We start from the raw sequence: 18,733 nt of genomic DNA, 5'->3' as shown, positions 1-18,733 counted from the left end.
TACCATGCCATCGATGTTGTTGGCAAAGTGTTGTTCCGTACACCATAATGAAATATAAACGATTAGAATGTAATACAAAATTACTGGTTGGTTAAAATATTATTTGTCGTAAAACTAATGATTATTTAGTGCAACCGTACAGTTTATTGTAAGTAAAAGATTTTAAAAAATCTATATTAATATATAATAGAGACAATATTGAGCACAAATATATTGTAGAAACTAATATCGAAAAAACTTTTTTGAGTATTAATGTCTTTGAAGATCATAAACCAGTAAAATTGTGATTTTATTATTGTAATCTACACATTCATTAAACTACTGAAATGTATTATAATATTAACTAACTATAGGTACATTGTACAACAATTATTGTCACCCGCCATTTAACGGCTATTATTTGGTAGGCAGGTGTACATAGCAAAACTGAATAAAATATCGTTCAATAATAAATATAAATAGCCAATAGTGATGATAATAAATTATTATCTGCATTAAATGGATTACGCAAAGGCTACATTAGGTTTACTCAAGGATTCCTTATAGGAAAAAAAATACTCTTGTTTGTGAACCCGGTGGTGTTGGCCACTAACATATTAACAATAATGTAATGATTGTCGTCATCGACATCGTACATAACTCCCTGCGTTGAAATACGCTAATATGCTGAGTGTTTTAGTTGTTTTAACTTTAACCGAAAGCCACATCTAAAATCCTTACCATTTCCAATTCAACATGGGACACCATCAGTAGCGTATAACAAGGGGGTATTGACTCGTTGACTGTATTTTGAATTTTTGTCGAATATGACATTGGACAAAAGAAACATTTACCACGTTTTAGATTGGGACACAATGAATGTCAATAATAATACAAATAAAAAGTCGTAACAATTTTATGTAGGTAATATATTATTATAATCTGGTCGTATAACAAGTTTACATTATACAAGTATCACCATAATAATATAAACAATACATACTTAAATATATTGTAGCACAATTTTTATAAGGTTTTCTTACTGTCCTTTCCCTATTGGAAATATTGGTTATGCCACAACACCATTCAAATGTTTCCCTCGGACCAAATCCAGAAGACAATATCTAAACGTCAATTTGTATAAAATAAATTAATACGTTATACAAAATAGGTATATTGTAATTTGTGAAAAAAAAAACAAATATATAAATTAGAAGTGTATAAGTGTGTAACCAATGGCCATACAATAGCCAATATTTATTATCAGCACTAAAAAAATTGTTCAATATTATAAATAGTAAGCAATTTTCTGTGGCTTGGCGCGGCCTGGTGCCTGCAATTAATCACGCAACGTCTGCTGTCACTAGCTGACCACCCGAGTTCTTAGTGGCAAAAACCTTATATACACAAACCTACAGTTAACCTACAGCTAACCTACAGTTTCAACCACGCCAACCTTACCAACCGTAATCTCTGCAATAGCTAATGGCCATAGTTTCCGGGCTAAAGATAAAAAAAAAAAAAACACAATTTTCTACGATCTATAACAAACCCAAGATTTCCACTTATGTTGTACAGAACACAATTATTACATTCTGTAACTTATACAATTTTTCAATAGTATGAAAACAGTAAGTAAGACTATATGGATAGCTTATAATCATTTTGATCGTTGTAGTCATTTCGTTCAAGCATCAACTAAAAATATAATTTAAGCACCTACCTATTAAAATGTACATATACATTTTAATTAAACCAATAAATATAAATCTAATACATTGTTTGATAATTAATGTTCTGTACTATGTTTTTTAAGATCTTGAATTTAGTAACACGGAAACTGTTGAGTATGACATGTTCATCACCTGAAAATTATCAATCATAGTTATATTATGTTTAGTTAATATTTAAATTTAATTCTAACACAAAGTCATATGCATTTAGTTAAAATCCTCAATTTTTTATTTTCTATAAATTATTATGTATTGTATGTAACACGCAAATGTGGTATAAAAATATTATACACATATTAATGTACATATAAATACTAATACATACTATTTAAAAAAAAATCAATATACCACGGTAACACCTACCCTGGCAAACATTTCCAGGCCGACGGCGGAATCAGGCGAAACTTTCATCGCTCGTTTATGGGAGGAATTCATTTTCATAGTCAACAACATGGTCTTTTTAAATGTCAAATCCATTTCAGTCCAATTGCTACTGTATAATCCGAAATTTAGTACAGATTTCTGTGGACAGCTCAAAATTAAAGAGATAAATATTATAAACACCATCATTGTTGGTAAGAAAAAATTTAACTGTCTTACCGCAGTTTCAATGTGGTTGAATCCGTAACAAAAAATAAAGAGTTCAATAGTAAGCGATATAAACCCACAGATAAATTTTAAAAACGCTGCTGATAGAACTGGAACACCCATGAGATACATCTGAATAGTAAAAATAGAAAATACCTATAGTGAAATTTAATAAATTATCGAAACACGACTATATAAGACCAGTCAAAAATAATTGTTCATTTATATTGTTCGTATTCAAAGTATAAATATACGACATTATTATGGCATTATGATTTATGACGTGGTACGTGATGGTAAAAAACACACACAAGAAAAACAGTAATTGTTAATATAGTCTCCTTCTCAATGTTCATATAGCCATATGGGCTTGTAAATGTTACTTTTTCAAAAATCCATTGACCGTTTTAAGCGTGTGGCGTACTGGCGTGTCACCATTTTTACGGATTTAAATATTAGAGTGTCGTCGTGAAAACAAGGTTGAGAAGCACTGATCTAGTCGCTGGGTGTTGGCATAATATTACGCTTACCAGTGCGGTGAGGAATATTAACGATATTACTGAATATGAACCGTTGGCAATCTGGACTAGGACAACGGGTCGAACGACTTCAAAAAATACGTCAAACATCCTAAAAGTATAAAAATGTAAATTAAACTAAGTAAACAAATGCAGGGATGATGTGGAAAGTATGACAGTAGATGTATAGACAGTAGGTTTAGAGTGTACTTCGTTATTGAGTAAGTTACTGTGTAAAGACTAAAGGCTGTGTTTAATTTTAACTCAATGATAAATCATTGCATATATGATACTGAGTGGAGAAGACGTGTCTTTATTTCTAAAAGAATATTTTATAGTTGATTAGTATTAATAATGGCCATCTATCCTTATATTAATGAGTTATACTCATACAATAAGTTCATCTAATTTTCGTCAAACACGTAGCAAATGTTAAACAGGTAATTATTATTTATTATTATCATTTTATATAAAATATTACTATTACATGTTATAATTTATAATTCAATACGGACGTAGGTTCGTGGTATAAATACTTATAAATTATAATTATATCATTATATTATAATATGTACCTACTTTTAATCGTATGCTTACTTGATTAATTTTTGATTGTCCTGTATGTGACTGATCAAATTGCTGTAATGATTCGATTCTATGTCATCAAATTTTATTCGACAAACACCTGCGCATTATAATTTGAAGATACTTACAATATTAGTTATATGCTGAAGAATCATAAATTATTAGGGCAATGGTTGTAGAATATGAGATCAAGTACTGCATGTTAGGTAGGTAGGTATTTCAGTATTTGTAGGTTACTTATATTTTACACGATATTATATTGTATACCTGTAGTATACTGTATAATATCTAATGTTACTATAATAATTGTTGAAAAACAGATTTGGTTGACAGAAATGTCAATGTAATATTGTAATATGTACCTAATATATGTAATATTAAAAAAACAATAAAAATTAAAATAGGTACCTATATCATGGACGAAATCGCGTGACAATACCAATCAAATCTGAAAATACAAATTTTAATCCTGTATGGACGTATGGTATAATTGTCTCATGGCGGTCGACGGTGGTTAGGTATTTTATTGTAATTAATTGTCAACTGTTGAATTACTAACAATCAGTTTTTAGTGGAAAACTAGGAATTTTCTTTTTGTCAATTTTAGTAAGAAAATAATATTTTAAGTAGTACTTTGGTGTGGAGCAGTGGCTACAATCAGTTACGCTACGTCAATTGCGACCCTTGCATTATAGTGACCCACTTATAGGCACCTACTGTATAGAAGACCGATACCCACTCGTCCATCTTTTTTACACCCAAGTACCTAATTAATGGTGATGAGTACGTATTAATTTCATAATTAGTATTACCTACAACTTGAATTTGTTATTTACTTGTATAATAAAAACATTTTAACAACCTAATGATGAAATGGCTTCAACAAGATAGGTTAGGTAGTATCAGGCCCGATTGAACAACAACAACAACAACGACAACAACGACAACAACGACAACGACAACGACATGATCAAATACTAATATGATAACAAACAGGGCGTTTATAGCCATATAAGATACCCGCGAAGGACGTGTCCGGTGGAGAGGACTCGGTGCTACGAATTCCGAGCGTGCCGTAACCGGCCGACATGGTGTGGAACTGGGCGTTGAGTACAAAACACATGGTGACCAGGTAGCAGTCAAACAGCGACCATATGAACACGTTGACGATGCACACGTACACCTCGGTGACGTAGATGAGCGCCCAGACGGGACGCGAGTTGTACACGGCCAACGGCACAGGGTACTGCATGTTGTGGATGGTGGTGCGGTACCGGGTGACGGTGCCGTCCAGGTTGGTGACGCCCGTGTACTCGTCGACGAAAAACGGCAGCGCGATCCACACGATCAGCGTGCCGTAGCTGACAACGACGAACATGCGGAGCAACGCGGAGAGCGTGGCCCGGCAACGGCGCAGCGTGGACGGGTCGCGGTGCCCGCACCCGGTGTACCCGTAATCGGCCGCGTCCAGCACCAACCACAGACGGTCCGCATTGGTCACCAGCACGTAACCCTTGAACGAGCACATCATGCCGTATATGATGACAGCGGCCATGTACGCGAACCGCTGCAAGTCGTCGAGCGCGTAGTACAGAAAGGGCACCTGGAACGAGTGCAGCGCGAACGATAGGCCGAGCGCCGTCATCAGCGCGCGCCTGAACCGGACGCTATAACCGCCACGGTCGGCCGGGCACAGTAGCTGGTACAGCCCGATGGCCTTGAACAGCATCACATCCACTACCGTCGCTGACGATGACCGCATGACGGACAGGCAATGGCGGTGGAAACGCCGCTTGTCTATATTATTATATTGTCCACTATAGCTGAATTGCCCGCAGCGCTGTCCGCGGACAGTTTTCAAATAAATCGTATCACCTATTTAATTTATATGTTAAATTAATAATTATTTATTTGTTTATATTTTTTTTTGATTACTTCGTACGCATTGAGTTCGAAAATCACATTTAATTTTGTATTACATTCGAAAATACGTTGTTCGTTTCGTACAAAACCACTTCGTTTTACCCGTAAATATTATTTATATGTAGTTAACACAATTTGTTATTTTACATTTTTTTTTTAAATTTTCATATTATACCATATGCTATACTGGTCATAATAGTATTATAATCTGTAGTCAAAGGCATTATATGTGATGTATGAGGTGATTCACCAAGTATGCACAACACCATTTTCCTTTAGTAATTAATTTCTTCGAATTACGATTTTTGGAAATTTTAAATATATCAAGTTAAATATCTACTTTTTTCAAATTCTTGAATTTGTTTGTTCTATTTAATGAGTGTCCTGGGCCGATACACACTTCCGTTTTTAAAATGAAAACATTTTTTTTTTTTTTACTGTAATATATTCAGTGAATAATTTGTTTAAAAACATTGATAACCTAATTTAAAATTCAAACGATTAGTTTTTCAACTATTTAAATATGTGTATACTTTTTACTAAGGAAAATAGTTCTTAAAAATGGTTTTACAAAAATATAAAATATATGTTATATTGAATAAAGTATTTATTATATATTTGAACTGAAAATTATTAATGCTGGTAGATTGATATTAATCACTAACATTTTGAAATCCCCTTCCCCATGTCTTACTCGTCATTAGACTTACTATCCTTAATAAGTACACAAAGTTAAATAACTAAAAAACTACTTGTACAAATTTTGATTCTGATAAATAAACATTTTCAGAAAAATTATCTGCTAAATAGTTTACTGTAGAAGGGGGAGGGGGCGTATGAAAAACAGAAGTTTATATCTCCATAAGAGGTACAAAAAAATCTTAAGATTTTTAAATTATGGTCTTTAAGTATATTTAAAAATTCCAAAATTCCGATTTCGATTAACTGCATTATTGAAAAAAAGGAGGTGTTCCAATTCGATAAAAATTGTGTAATTTTATATGTGTAATTTATATATACCTGCCTAATAATAGTTGTATAGTTGTCTGTTATATTAGCTGACTTTTTGTTCTAACCTATCATCTATTATATAGTATTCTTTTTACTTCTGACAAAAAATCTCAGCTGTTTTTTATTAAAATCTATCAAGTTTTTTTAGTATATAAACCTCAACCATTAGTACACTTTGTCTCTTATATATTTATAATATCGGTTACTCAATTCTACATTTATATAGAATAGCTTTATTGACCTAAATGACAAAATATAATACAGTAAAAAACTACTGTACTATATGCAATCATAATAACTATTTTATTATATGTAATCAATGGCTATGTATAAACAATACATTATTCGATTTTCGTGAGCCGAAACAAAATGGTTTTATGAGCCACTCTATAGCGACCTATATAGGTTGAAAAGCCAAGATACAAACCATTTCCTAGTCTCAAGGTGTCTATTGATATTATTTTTATTGAAAATGGTCCAGTAGCTTTTGAGTTTATAGAGGATGAACAAACGAACAAACATTCACATGTTTACATATTAGAAGATTATAATATAGGTAATATAGATAAGAACTGATCGTATTTTATCGTATGCGTATTATGCTTATAACTCTTGTACGACTTATATAATTGTTTGATTTAAATTATTATTTAACGGTTATCCTCGATAAAAATATATATCCTACTTGCCTATATAACACTCACTAAAATAATGTTCAGTATGAAGGGCAAACGTAAGTACTATAAAATATTATAGACAGTTTTATTAAGACTGCGATATTTTTTTCGAGTAGTTGGAATTATGCGTTTAAATAATTACTAAAACATGTAGGTATATTATGCATTTCTATACAAATTTCCAATTACGATTGTAGGTATGTCCGACAAATTTACTTTAGCCTTTTAAAAATATGACCGTATTATACTTTCTAAACATTTACTATAGGTATCGAAAAGGTACGCTTAGAATTATTTATCCATCATATTATAATCTGGATAAAAATAAGATTATCTTTATCTCTATCTAGATGAATATTATAGGTGTACCTATATAAAATTGTCTTTATCTTGTCTAAATTAAATTGTTGTTAGTTGTTCTAATCACGATACCGACCCTGCATCTTTACAGGTGTAACAGGGGTCAGGTACAGCTTCAGTGAAGCCAGATCTCGCGAGTACGGTGCGCCCCGAAGGGCTTGAAAAAATATTTTTCTTACATGCACACGAGTCACGAGATGGTAAGATTAGATTTTACAAATTTCCGATAACGTTTCAAAATGGTTGTTTTTGAAGTCCTGACTTTGAACGCGTGTTCGATATTAAATGAAAATAAAAATAATCATAGTAAAATAACATTAACTTTTGGTTTTATACCTGTTAGGTTGGATGGTACGAGGTCTTCCGTGAGAATCACTATATATTTTATACCTTTGAAATACAACTGCACTCTGCGTTTAGCGGCAGAGACGAGAAAGGTAATAGTGGTTATAATTATGTACATAAGTATCCCTAGGTATAGCGCCCCGAGCAACGCGCTCCCTGGCAGACATATACTTACCAGCGTTCGCCGAGGAAAGTCTGCCAGGTCACGGGGGCTTAGGCCTGATGCCGTTTTTGTTTAACTACGTGTTTATGTCAATAAACGATGGGGGCCGGAGGAGAAGTAATGCTAACGCGGTTCCTCCTCCGTCCCTCGATTAACTAAAAAAAAAAAAAAGAATCCCTAGGTATAAAAATGTTTAATGTATTCAATTACATCGTTTATATCATAAATTACTATCGTATGTTACAATATAGAGTGAATATGATTATTTATTATATACATTTACCTTAGAACAAAAAATTCTGTTGTCGAGCCATTGGACGACATCGATTTAGAACATCTACAATGAACACTGTGTGAGCAACGGTAGCCGACTGACGATTTAGGATTGTCATTGTATAATGTATGACGATCATAAATATATAGAAAATTAACTTTTGAAATATAACATGATCTATTATTAAACAAAATTAATTATTTATACAAACTTAAAAGTTCGAGTAAGAGGATAGGACTGAGGAGTGGACTTGCAGAGGACATCACATAAACTTTTACTGTACTGCGTCAGTACTACTCCGGTTCTCAGCTAGATTATTAAAATTGCTGCTAATAAATTATTTATAATAAATTATTGGTTTAACATTAGGTTTTTTTTATTTTATATACTTTTCATTGTAGTATAAAAAAAATATCGTTATAAAAATAAATTAATTTGACCGCTCATTATACTTGCGAGGTCACCATTAAAATAAATTCTTATGGAAAATAAATCAAAATGTTGAATAACTATAAGTATACAATATTTTTATACCAATGTTCAATCGGCTTTACATTAAAATTTAAGGACTTCTATATAAAGCTTTAAATTAATAATAATATTAACGAAACCAAAAATATTGAGAGTTTCGTTGTAAATGTCAATATAATTTAATACCTACTGACGTTAAAAATGTTCATAATAGTTAACACCGATATTATTTTAATCTACTTTTGAATAGATATGTTTATAACAAACTGAACTAATTAGTTTTTACTAAACTTTTTGTCTGAAATAATAAACTCATGATGTCAGATGTAGGTAGCTATAATATAAAAAATATAAAAAAATAAAATATTGAACATGATATTATGTAGGTACCTAACACAATTTTTTTAATAATTTCTTATTATTTATGGGCATAATAATATTATTTATATTACACTATTTACACAGTTACACTGATTAACAAACTTTTAAGTGTATCGTGTACGATGTATAATATGTATTGTAAAACACTGTATAGTATTTAATAGATATAGGTACACTACATATTCTTATAACTAAATTACGGCTATACCCGTTTACAAAGTTCTTAAATGTAAAAGGTGATATACAACACAATAGAGGATATAAATAAATACAATTAAATGAAATAATACTATTATTTTTAATTACCTATACTAACTATATAGATCATAATATTATTACTACTACAGCATTATTGTACTTTTTATTAATTACAAATATCATTATTTTACACAAATTGCAATAGTTGAGAATAATTAAAAAAAACATTGCTATTGGGTATACACAATCCACTGTAAGTATTTAATATTTTGCCAGAAATTGGTCTACGTCCTTAAAGCACGTCGCAGAGTTGAATGTCAATGAAACGGGAACTGTACATGCCCAGTGCCTTAAAGATTTGATGTTGTGAAGACAGACATTACAGAGTTTTCGGAAGAAACCATTTAAAATCAAAATAATACTATTATCGAGTTCTATGCTATCAATAATTTTTGCTCTAAAATATAAATTATTATATAATATTCGTAAATGGTTTGAGGGGGCTAAAGCCAAAAGCAGCCCCAACCTATGTACGCTATGTACATTGTATACGCTGAAGGAATAATACAATAATATTATTACGGTGTACGACCGTGAAAATTTGAAATTAAATGCAGCAGACGTCGATGGGCATTAGATGATACGGACGGTGAGTGTGGAAAATAAATATAATTTTAAAAAACTGGTTCAATCATCATGGGTGTACAGCAGTCTGGCTATGACTTTCGACCTCTTTTGCCTGAGTGGCCAACTTGGGTACGTCTGCGACGGCTGTAAGTGCATCACTGAAGGTTGCAGTTGCGATACCGGATACTGCGATGTGTTCGGGTCGCTGGTCCTCACGGTTGTCCGCTGTTGGAAGTACGACAGAGGATGACTTTCGGCTTCCTCGGATTGCTGCTGCTGCTGCTGTTGCTGCTGCTGCTGCTGCTGCTGCTGCCGTTGGCGTTGATAATGACGATGGCGGTCCCGTTGCTGCTGGTAGTCTGACTCGGCCGACGAGGACGTGATCGACGACGACGACTTATCCGAGTACGGTCTTGCGTGCTTCATCGTTTTCGTCTTTGGATCCATCAGTACCACGTGATGATGGTGGTGGTGCACCGTCTTGATCCGACGGGGCATGAAAATTACGATCCTGAGGACAAGCATAATAGACTGCAGGCGTGAACAATTAATGTATTAACACTGTTAATTATTATAATATTACAGTGTCACGCTATCGCTCACTATTTTGTGATTTTTCTATAAACCTATCCTGGAGACTGGGCTGGAGTACAATTGCATACGTGGAGTATCCGGTGAAATGGTATAAATTATTGTATGAAAAAGATATTTGCTTAGTGTTATATATTAGTGTTAAGTGCATTGCTATCCCATGCCATGATACTCCAATAATATGTGTGATAGTATCTAATTTTAGTATGATTATCATGCCTACGATGAATACAGTTATTTGGGAAACAAAGCTCCAAATATAAATTCATTCAATTTTGTATTTGATATAATTTTAAATTATAATATTTACAATTTTAATGGTTTTAAAATGTTTAAAAAATATATAACTAATGTTTTATTACAATAATATTTTTATAAGAATCATACTAACACAATTCCTATTATTATATATACCCTTAAACGGCTTAAAGCATTATTAGTTCTCATTTAATATAATATTTAACTGGGGGACGGAGTGGCCGACCCGAGTTTGATACCTCGGTCGCGGGTGGCATTTTTCTTCGGGAAAGTCACGGTGTCCGGAGAACAAGTGTCGCCATCCCCCACCCGGGCATGGCAGATACCTACGGGTGCCCAAATTAAAAACTCTGCCAAAACAAACACACACGTGTAAACTAATCTATAGTACCCTCCCCTACAGTACCACAGGCTAATGACCTAGAAGTCGAAGCCTTAACCCTAATAAAAAAAAAAATATTTAACTGCAATGTAATAAGTTAAACATATTTTTCTTTACACACTTTAATATACAATTATATTGACATTAAATCAATTATTATTATAATTGATGTACAACTTTAAAAACAGTAAATACAATTTTCTGTGCACAATATTTTCATGCAAGTGTCATTAATTACCGTTAATTTAACATTAAATCGATATTATTATTTTATTTTATGTAAAACTTTTCCAGCTGTTAAGACATTTTTTGCGCACGGTATTTTTCTGCAATATATTTTTAAAACACGCAAGACCGCAGTGTGCAGAAATAAAAAATACGTATTAACAAATTATTATTGTCTTTATAAAAACAAGGTTCCATAATACATATTATTTTCATTCTTAGCCTATTTTGAATTCATGTACTAGCTACATCATATAGTTAAACTAACTTGTGGGTATCCGATTCCTTTACGGCTATACTTCTATTATTTTAGTATTATTTATAGAGTAGATAAAATATTTAGTTCAGATCATGATTTTTCAACCACAGTAAAATTACTAAAATTGCCAGGTATACACTGTAATAATATAATTTTGTAATTTCAATTTTAATTTACAACTCGTGTCTCGTCGTCTACATTAAAATGTATCAATAGATCACTTATTTGTAGAGATTTGGCACACCTGACCGACAAAGTATTATATAACAAAATGTTTATTAAACTTCTAACGTAACGCGTGGTCACGTGTCATTGAAATGCAATCAAGCGATTCTCGATTGAATGGCTTAAAATATCTAATACACCAGAACTCGTCACACAAGAGTACATAATTCGTTTTTATTTCAATACTTGTGTCAGATTATTGAACATATAATAGCTATTAATGGCTTATAAAAAAAGAAATAATAATAATAAACATGCAAACCAAAGTTATTCAACTAAATGTTAATGTCATAACACTGTCAATTCGCATATTAAACACTTACGTATATTGCATACTATATTACTATTATAGCCATAAATTAAATAATTCATTTATTAAATCTAACCTGGTAATTTCATTTCGAGTATTATAAACTGCAGAATTTTCAATATTTTTCTCTGACGTAAAAGGCTTTCAAAAAAAAATCTTTAGTGTACTTATAATTAAGTTATAATTTCGAAAATGAGTAGGTAGATCACCGCAATAACATTATTTTCATTGGATAACTTTATTGTTAACTTTTAACTACTTTCAAACGAAACATTGAATCTTTTAATCATAAAATATAAAATCGAAATCACTAATGTTTTACATAAACATGTAGTTTAATAAATAAAGTAATATAAGTTTGTTGGTCTTGCAGGAGAGACACCCCTCCGTGTATTATGCGCTAATGATTACAACATCGATACCTATATATAGTGTCATTTTTGAATTTGCATAATAATGACCATTATCCAATTGGTATTCCAATCCATATAATTATTTGTCTTTCGTTTCTGAAAAAATGCTATGATTCAACTAGCGTTAAGATTTGTATAACAAACACCGTTATGTAAAACAGCATAACAAATTACTTTAAACCCGTTGATGCGATCAACAGTTTAAAAAAACAAATATATTTTAAGTTTTAATTTATCGTAATCAGTTTTCGCAAAATATTTTTTATAATGTATTAGATTTTCAATAAACCTGGAAAGTAACATTTAGCTACACGCTTGCTAGATATTCATTAAAATTGATATATTATTATTCTGCTGTGGTCCAATAGTAATTACACTAATTTTGCAATGTTTTGCAATCATTGTTAATATGTACCTATCAAAGGTTGATGCTTACTTGACTAGATATTATGATTAAAATAGTTTTGCTACGAATTCTCAATACGTGTGTTGTGTTAGCATTAACCAAACAATGAAATCATCAGTCGCATATATAATTAAGTTTACAACTAATATGGTCCAATCGAGTGGTCGATGGTTTGTTAAAAAAAAAAATAATAACCACTTATTAGTATTAATACTCATTATTCTCTGCAGTATACTGAATACATAAATGCATAAATAGGTACTGTAAATTAATAATAATTTATATATTTTTTTTAACTAATTTATAAATTGGTTTTATTTCTATCAGTAATGTAAATTAAATGCACTAAATAACTGTTTTAATACCCATGCATTATATTATAGAAACGATAGTAATATTATGAAAAAAATGCGCTTTAAAATTCTAAAAATGCAATAAAAGTATACAAATTAAATTACAAATATCAATGATTATAATGACAAATATTTTATTAAATCTAACAAGATTACGTTTATTTCATTAATATTTTTATGAATAATGTATTATTAAAATATTACTTTGTGTTTAAACTTGAAAGTTAATAAATAAAATCAAGTAGGTACATTATATTTTTACAATAAAAATTTAAAACTTATTTGTCTTAGGAAAATCATTGGAATCAAAATGTACTAGAACAAAATACTCGGAGGTTAATCGAACGGTTTCTAAATAATTCCAAAAAAAAATTATAAATTATAAAATATGATCAAATAAGAAAATATGTAAGACATATTGTTCAGCAATATTCAAAATGCATTTTGCGTACCTGTTCATATTTATTTATTGTATTTATGCAACTAGGCCTTTGAGAGAAAAAATAAATATATACAGACTTTACAATTAAATTGTTGATACTAAAACTATATACAAAAAAATACTACAAGTTATGAATATATACATTGAAATTGGTATAAATATTTTAAAAAAGGCGGGATACGTCAACATTTACAATATACATTAATCTTCTGATTGGTTCATTCGTTGATAGTAATTAGAGGTGTAAGGAGGAATGTAAAAAGTAGTAGTATTTCTGAAATTTCGCTGTGGTACCTTTAAGTTAATTAGACTTCAGAGGTAAGGAGAATCTACTTTTCCTGATAATAATCCATTTAAAAATTTAAACCCAAGATATGCAGTAGAAGTTATATGAAACAAAAGTTGACTAAACTTTATACCTTCCATGAAATCGTAAAAGAAAATGTGTAGGTTAATGGTCGCAATATTATTAATAACTTGCCCACTCGTTTCCATAATTTAACTTCTTCTTTTTTTTTTTTTTTAGTTTTTTTTTATTACCTACACAATTTATAAAATAATAATTTACAATAAGTGCAAATGCTGTACGATGGATGTTGGTTTGATTGTAGATGGGTGAAGAAGCCTTTAATTGAAAGCACTACGGCGTGGGTTGATTTTAAAATTAAAATTTATTATTTGACAAACCTTACATATTTCTTAAAAAGCACCAATTTGTATAGTATATAATTTAAATTTAAAAATAGTTTAAATTACCTACCTCTATTTTTTTTATTACGTAGTATTCATATTGTTATAATGTTATAAATGTAAATACGAGAAAAAGTAATTTCTATATACTTTTTGATACCAGCTATAATTACTTTATTGTTGAAGCCATAATAACAAATAAAATAATAAAATATAATATATACTTTTTATGTTATTATAATAGTCATCTTTCCCTTGAACAATTATTTGGATTACTTAATAATGATAAACTAAGGAATTTACTCGATAGATTTATTTCGTGAAAGCATCATTGATCATCCAACACTCTAAATAAATTATGTACGTCATGTAATATAATAATTAACATTAAAATCATTTAGTTCTAAAATTACCAAATTACCGAACGAGATTGTACTAAACAACATTATATTCATTGTTATCATTAATATTAGTAAAATGAAAAATGTTAGAATTTTGTATAAGAATGAAAAATAAAATGAAGAATGAGTAAATGTATTTTTTAATTTAAAATTTCAATGAACAAGAATATTTTATGAAGAATTGGTGTTCATATTTTTAATTTAGTCAAAGTTCCAAACATCATTATATATAGCTATAACAAATTGTGCACCAGAAATCGGAATCCATCCATCAACTTGGTCATTACTCATTATTAATTAACAATTAATATATTAAATAAGATTTTTAACTGTTAATAAAGTTTCGTTTATTCTGTATGAATATATAGTTAATTTCAAATTTTAAGAGATTTTACACAGTTATCCCGTTTGGTATACTTTAAGAATGCCTATAATATGTATCTATCATATAAAAATAATAATATCACAACAATATTGTGTGTAAAAATATATAAAAATAATTATTGACTCATTATTTTTAAGTTGAACATGTGTTTAATATACCCACATTTAAGTATAACAGTCTAGAAATCTATAATATTTCATTATGGAATTATTAACTATCGTGAACCTTTTAAACGACAATATGTGTTTTCTAAACAAGTAATGAATATCTTATAAGTATACGTATCGATTAGGCATCTACTTTTTAAATGAATAACTATCGAACGCCGAGATCACAGTTATGAATTTAATATTATCTATATATATTTTTTAATTAATTGTTAATTTTGTTTCTAAAATATCTATCTACTATTTTATATTTCATTAATTAAGTCGTATTTTTAATTGTTTAAGTATTTTACTTATAGTTCAGTTGGTATACGCATCGGCTATTATCTTTGTAATTTATTGTAATTATTTAGTTATAATTAATTTGACTGAAATAAATAAATAAATAAATAAATAACAAATATATATTATATAATATTATATTTACTATTATAATATAATATATAATATAATTTATTATTATACAAACATCGGAAATATTTTATTTTTAAATTTGGAACTATCAGTTCTTGTAACGGCTTACCTTTTGTCTTCGCATTCGACCAAATGAGTGAAATGTTGCACTACGATCACGATCTGCCAACATAAAAAAAAAACACAGTCATAATATCGCATGCAGGCGTGTTGCAGTCTGCTGCAGTTGTATACGCATGCAATGGACATCACATAGTCGTGGCAGATCGTTACAAAATTAAAACTAAACATAGGAATTTTGTTTTTCAAAAAGATAAGTAATCCCATACGTAAACTTACGACAGCCAAAAATTGCACGGTCTCGGGACGGCGCGCCATGTTGACGTGACGACTGTTGGAGGTCTATATGACTGGCCACAGCACGCATTTGCCGGACCTCGAACGGTTATTACTTAGGTAACTTATTAAAAACCACTTTGATTTGCGTTTAACCATCGCTCCCACACGGAGGGTGTCACGGACCACTAACCGTAGAAATCTAACACCTCCGCCACCACCACCACCACTGCCTCCACCTTCCGCTGCGATCGCTGCAGCGTACTGCAGGATGTATCTACCTGCTACCACTCTCGTCGGATGGTTATATTTTTTTTTCAATCATTCTTGCTCATTTCACTAGTCACACTTTATTAAATACAGTATATTATATGCATCGTTATTTCTTTGTGTCACGTACCGCTGCAGAGGCCGTATACCGGACCTGTTACGTATATGGACTTTTCAATGTACTCATATACCTATAATAACATATAATTGTACATTTTCGTCACAAGTACCTATATTATATATTATCTACTTGAAAAAAAAAAAAAAAAACTTAAACTCAACACTTTCTTTTCGTATGCGTATAATTTTAATTGTATTGTTAATTTTAATTCAAGATTGTGATGATCGATTTTCGGGCTTATAATTGCGTATTATATTTTAATAAATATTTATCGAATTTACGACTTGTGCTCGTATGTCTGTAAATGTGGTTATGAAGTATTATTTTTGAGATTGGATAACAGCTGATCTTGATGCAGACAGAACTGCGGTGTAGTTATAATAATATTATATTCGTTGTAAAAGTGTAAGTACGACACAGGATACACATAAATGAACGTAGTGTTGCGCACACGCCCGGCGCTTCCTTGCCATAAAAAACAATTTCGTGGATTTCTTTATAATGTAGCCACAATGTATATTTTGCGCATTCTCCGGATACGGCAGTGAATCAATAGTTAGATATTGTTTAAAAAAATACGTCTCAACTACACATTTATGTTCAATTTACAATATTATATTCATATTACTGTCCCGATACGGTTTTGCAACTATATAACACACATGTCTCAGACGATTTTCAAGTTTTTAAATCATAGTTCGTGACTTCTGAACTGTTCAAAACTTTTCAACAGTCTGTGTAAAATATAATATTATGCCTATAGTTTTTACTTTATATGAATATTTAATAAATTTATGACATGATGACAATATACAGATATAAAATAATAATAACTACTGAAAATGTATTTACTTTAAATCAATAACTCATTAGGTTTGTCCTTGTATAGTGTATACATACCCGCCTGGTTACTTTATATTTTATATTCCACTATATAATATCATACCTATACTTAAAACGTGTTTAAATATATGAATACCTACTTAATAGAAGTTAATAATTTAATAATTTAAGTATTTACATAAATAAATAATTCCTGAAAATTGGAAACCTCAGATATTTTAAACTTTTAACCGTAGTTTAGTTGTAGAAACTAATATTATATCACATCAATTTTAGCCATGGTAAAATAATTTAAAAAAATATTTTAAAATTAAATGCAAAAATAATTTCCAAATTAAATCGAATAACAAACTATTTATTTTTATGCAAAAAAGGAAGAAAACTAGTTTTTATCATACAATTGTACAAACCTTATCAATTTTTATTATTATTACATTGCTTAAAGTTTTTTAATTTTTATTATTTTTTTTATAATATTATTTTTAATTTTGCCATACATAATTTTACACAAATTTCGAAAAAAAGAAGAAATTTAAAGTTTTTAAATCAAATTGCCAAAATAATGTAATGACGAGAGCAACGAAAAACAACGTGCACAACATAACTTTGGACCCAAAATATGCATATAGTCAGAAAACACACGATGATAAATTAAGAAAAAATATTATAAAATGTCAATCGGCAAAAGGCCACTGCTGTGGTCAGATTAATCCGACATTACTTGCATGGAAATAGGGCGGGGTTTTATCTATTCAAAACTATGAGGGACTTTGTATTAAATTTTAAACTTTTTGACCGAGTAATGTAAATTGTGATCAACAAATGAAAAAAATGAATAATTTCAATTTATTGTCTTTTAAATTAAGTAACAGTAAAAATGCATGAATATTTTGTTAATTATATTACGTCTAGAAGATGATAATATAAAATAATTGCACCTCTTAAACAAGACTGTCACAACTCAAAATTGTATAGTATTGAATAAAGGCGATTTGAAATTTAAAACTCAGATATTTTAAAGAGTTCTTTACCGATGCATCTACCATTTTAAATACTTATAAAGTTGTGAACATGCTTTATATATTATGACTTCATTAAATATTATGAAATACTCTCTTAAACCCAAAATGTTAAGCTTAGGCATTAAACAATTTTATATGTGAATGCAAAGCAAGAGTGAAAGGCTGCCATATTTTGAGACCTGGTAGTAAAAATGTATGAAAATAATTTTTTGGCTTCCTCGTTATCCTGCAGTACGCCCCGATTATCTTGCCACTCGCCAGAGGCCCTCTGTGATGACATAAAGTAAAAGTCTTATCAAGGGTCATATTTTTACATTTTTTCACTATGGAATCGATTATGTACATATACTGGTAGACAGTTTATTAATTTTCAGAAAATAAGAATTT

The 18,733-nt window shown here is 30.2% G+C and overlaps 2 protein-coding genes across 2 annotated transcripts; both read right to left on the bottom strand.

Moving 5' to 3' along the window:
• Nucleotides 1-1,665: 1,665 nt before the first annotated feature.
• Nucleotides 1,666-5,165, bottom strand: LOC132939616 (odorant receptor 33b-like). Its single transcript, XM_061006882.1, has 6 exons — nt 4,424-5,165; nt 3,416-3,503; nt 2,831-2,930; nt 2,313-2,432; nt 2,076-2,234; nt 1,666-1,844 (listed from the first exon to the last, which is right to left on the bottom strand). Exons 1-6 carry the CDS (start codon nt 5,163-5,165, stop codon nt 1,791-1,793), a joined length of 1,263 nt encoding a protein of 420 aa, XP_060862865.1. The 3' UTR covers nt 1,666-1,790.
• Nucleotides 5,166-8,961: 3,796 nt separating this feature from the next.
• On the bottom strand, nt 8,962-16,178 carry LOC132939137 (putative mediator of RNA polymerase II transcription subunit 16). The gene is made up of 3 exons (XM_061006163.1): nt 16,094-16,178; nt 15,864-15,916; nt 8,962-10,344 (listed from the first exon to the last, which is right to left on the bottom strand). The coding sequence occupies exons 1-3, from the start codon at nt 16,130-16,132 to the stop codon at nt 9,894-9,896; spliced, it is 543 nt and encodes a 180-aa protein (XP_060862146.1). The 5' UTR covers nt 16,133-16,178; the 3' UTR covers nt 8,962-9,893.
• Nucleotides 16,179-18,733: the final 2,555 nt, after the last annotated feature.

The sequence above is a fragment of the Metopolophium dirhodum genome, chromosome 2, assembly GCF_019925205.1.
Source record: "Metopolophium dirhodum isolate CAU chromosome 2, ASM1992520v1, whole genome shotgun sequence".
In the NCBI taxonomy this organism is placed as follows: Eukaryota; Metazoa; Arthropoda; class Insecta; order Hemiptera; family Aphididae; genus Metopolophium; species Metopolophium dirhodum.
The sequence above is the reverse complement of the archived record's forward strand: the minus strand, read 5'-3'. Positions and strand labels throughout refer to the sequence as shown.

What these genes read in the sequence shown, in the direction of transcription:
- LOC132939616 (XM_061006882.1), bottom strand. Translation starts at nt 5,165, where the DNA reads ATGCGGTCATCGTCAGCGACGGTAGTGGATGTGATGCTGTTCAAGGCC. An exon ending in ACCGGACACGTCCTTCGCGG is followed by an intron (nt 3,504 to 4,423) that starts GTATCTTATATG and finishes TATAATGCGCAG; the next exon opens with GTGTTTGTCGAATAAAATTT. An exon ending in TCAACCACATTGAAACTGCG is followed by an intron (nt 2,235 to 2,312) that starts GTAAGACAGTTA and finishes AGCTGTCCACAG; the next exon opens with AAATCTGTACTAAATTTCGG.
- LOC132939137 (XM_061006163.1), bottom strand. Translation starts at nt 16,132, where the DNA reads ATGGCGCGCCGTCCCGAGACCGTGCAATTTTTGGCTGTC. An exon ending in CCGTGCAATTTTTGGCTGTC is followed by an intron (nt 15,917 to 16,093) that starts GTAAGTTTACGT and finishes TTATGTTGGCAG; the next exon opens with ATCGTGATCGTAGTGCAACA. An exon ending in GTCGAATGCGAAGACAAAAG is followed by an intron (nt 10,345 to 15,863) that starts GTAAGCCGTTAC and finishes GCTTGTCCTCAG; the next exon opens with GATCGTAATTTTCATGCCCC.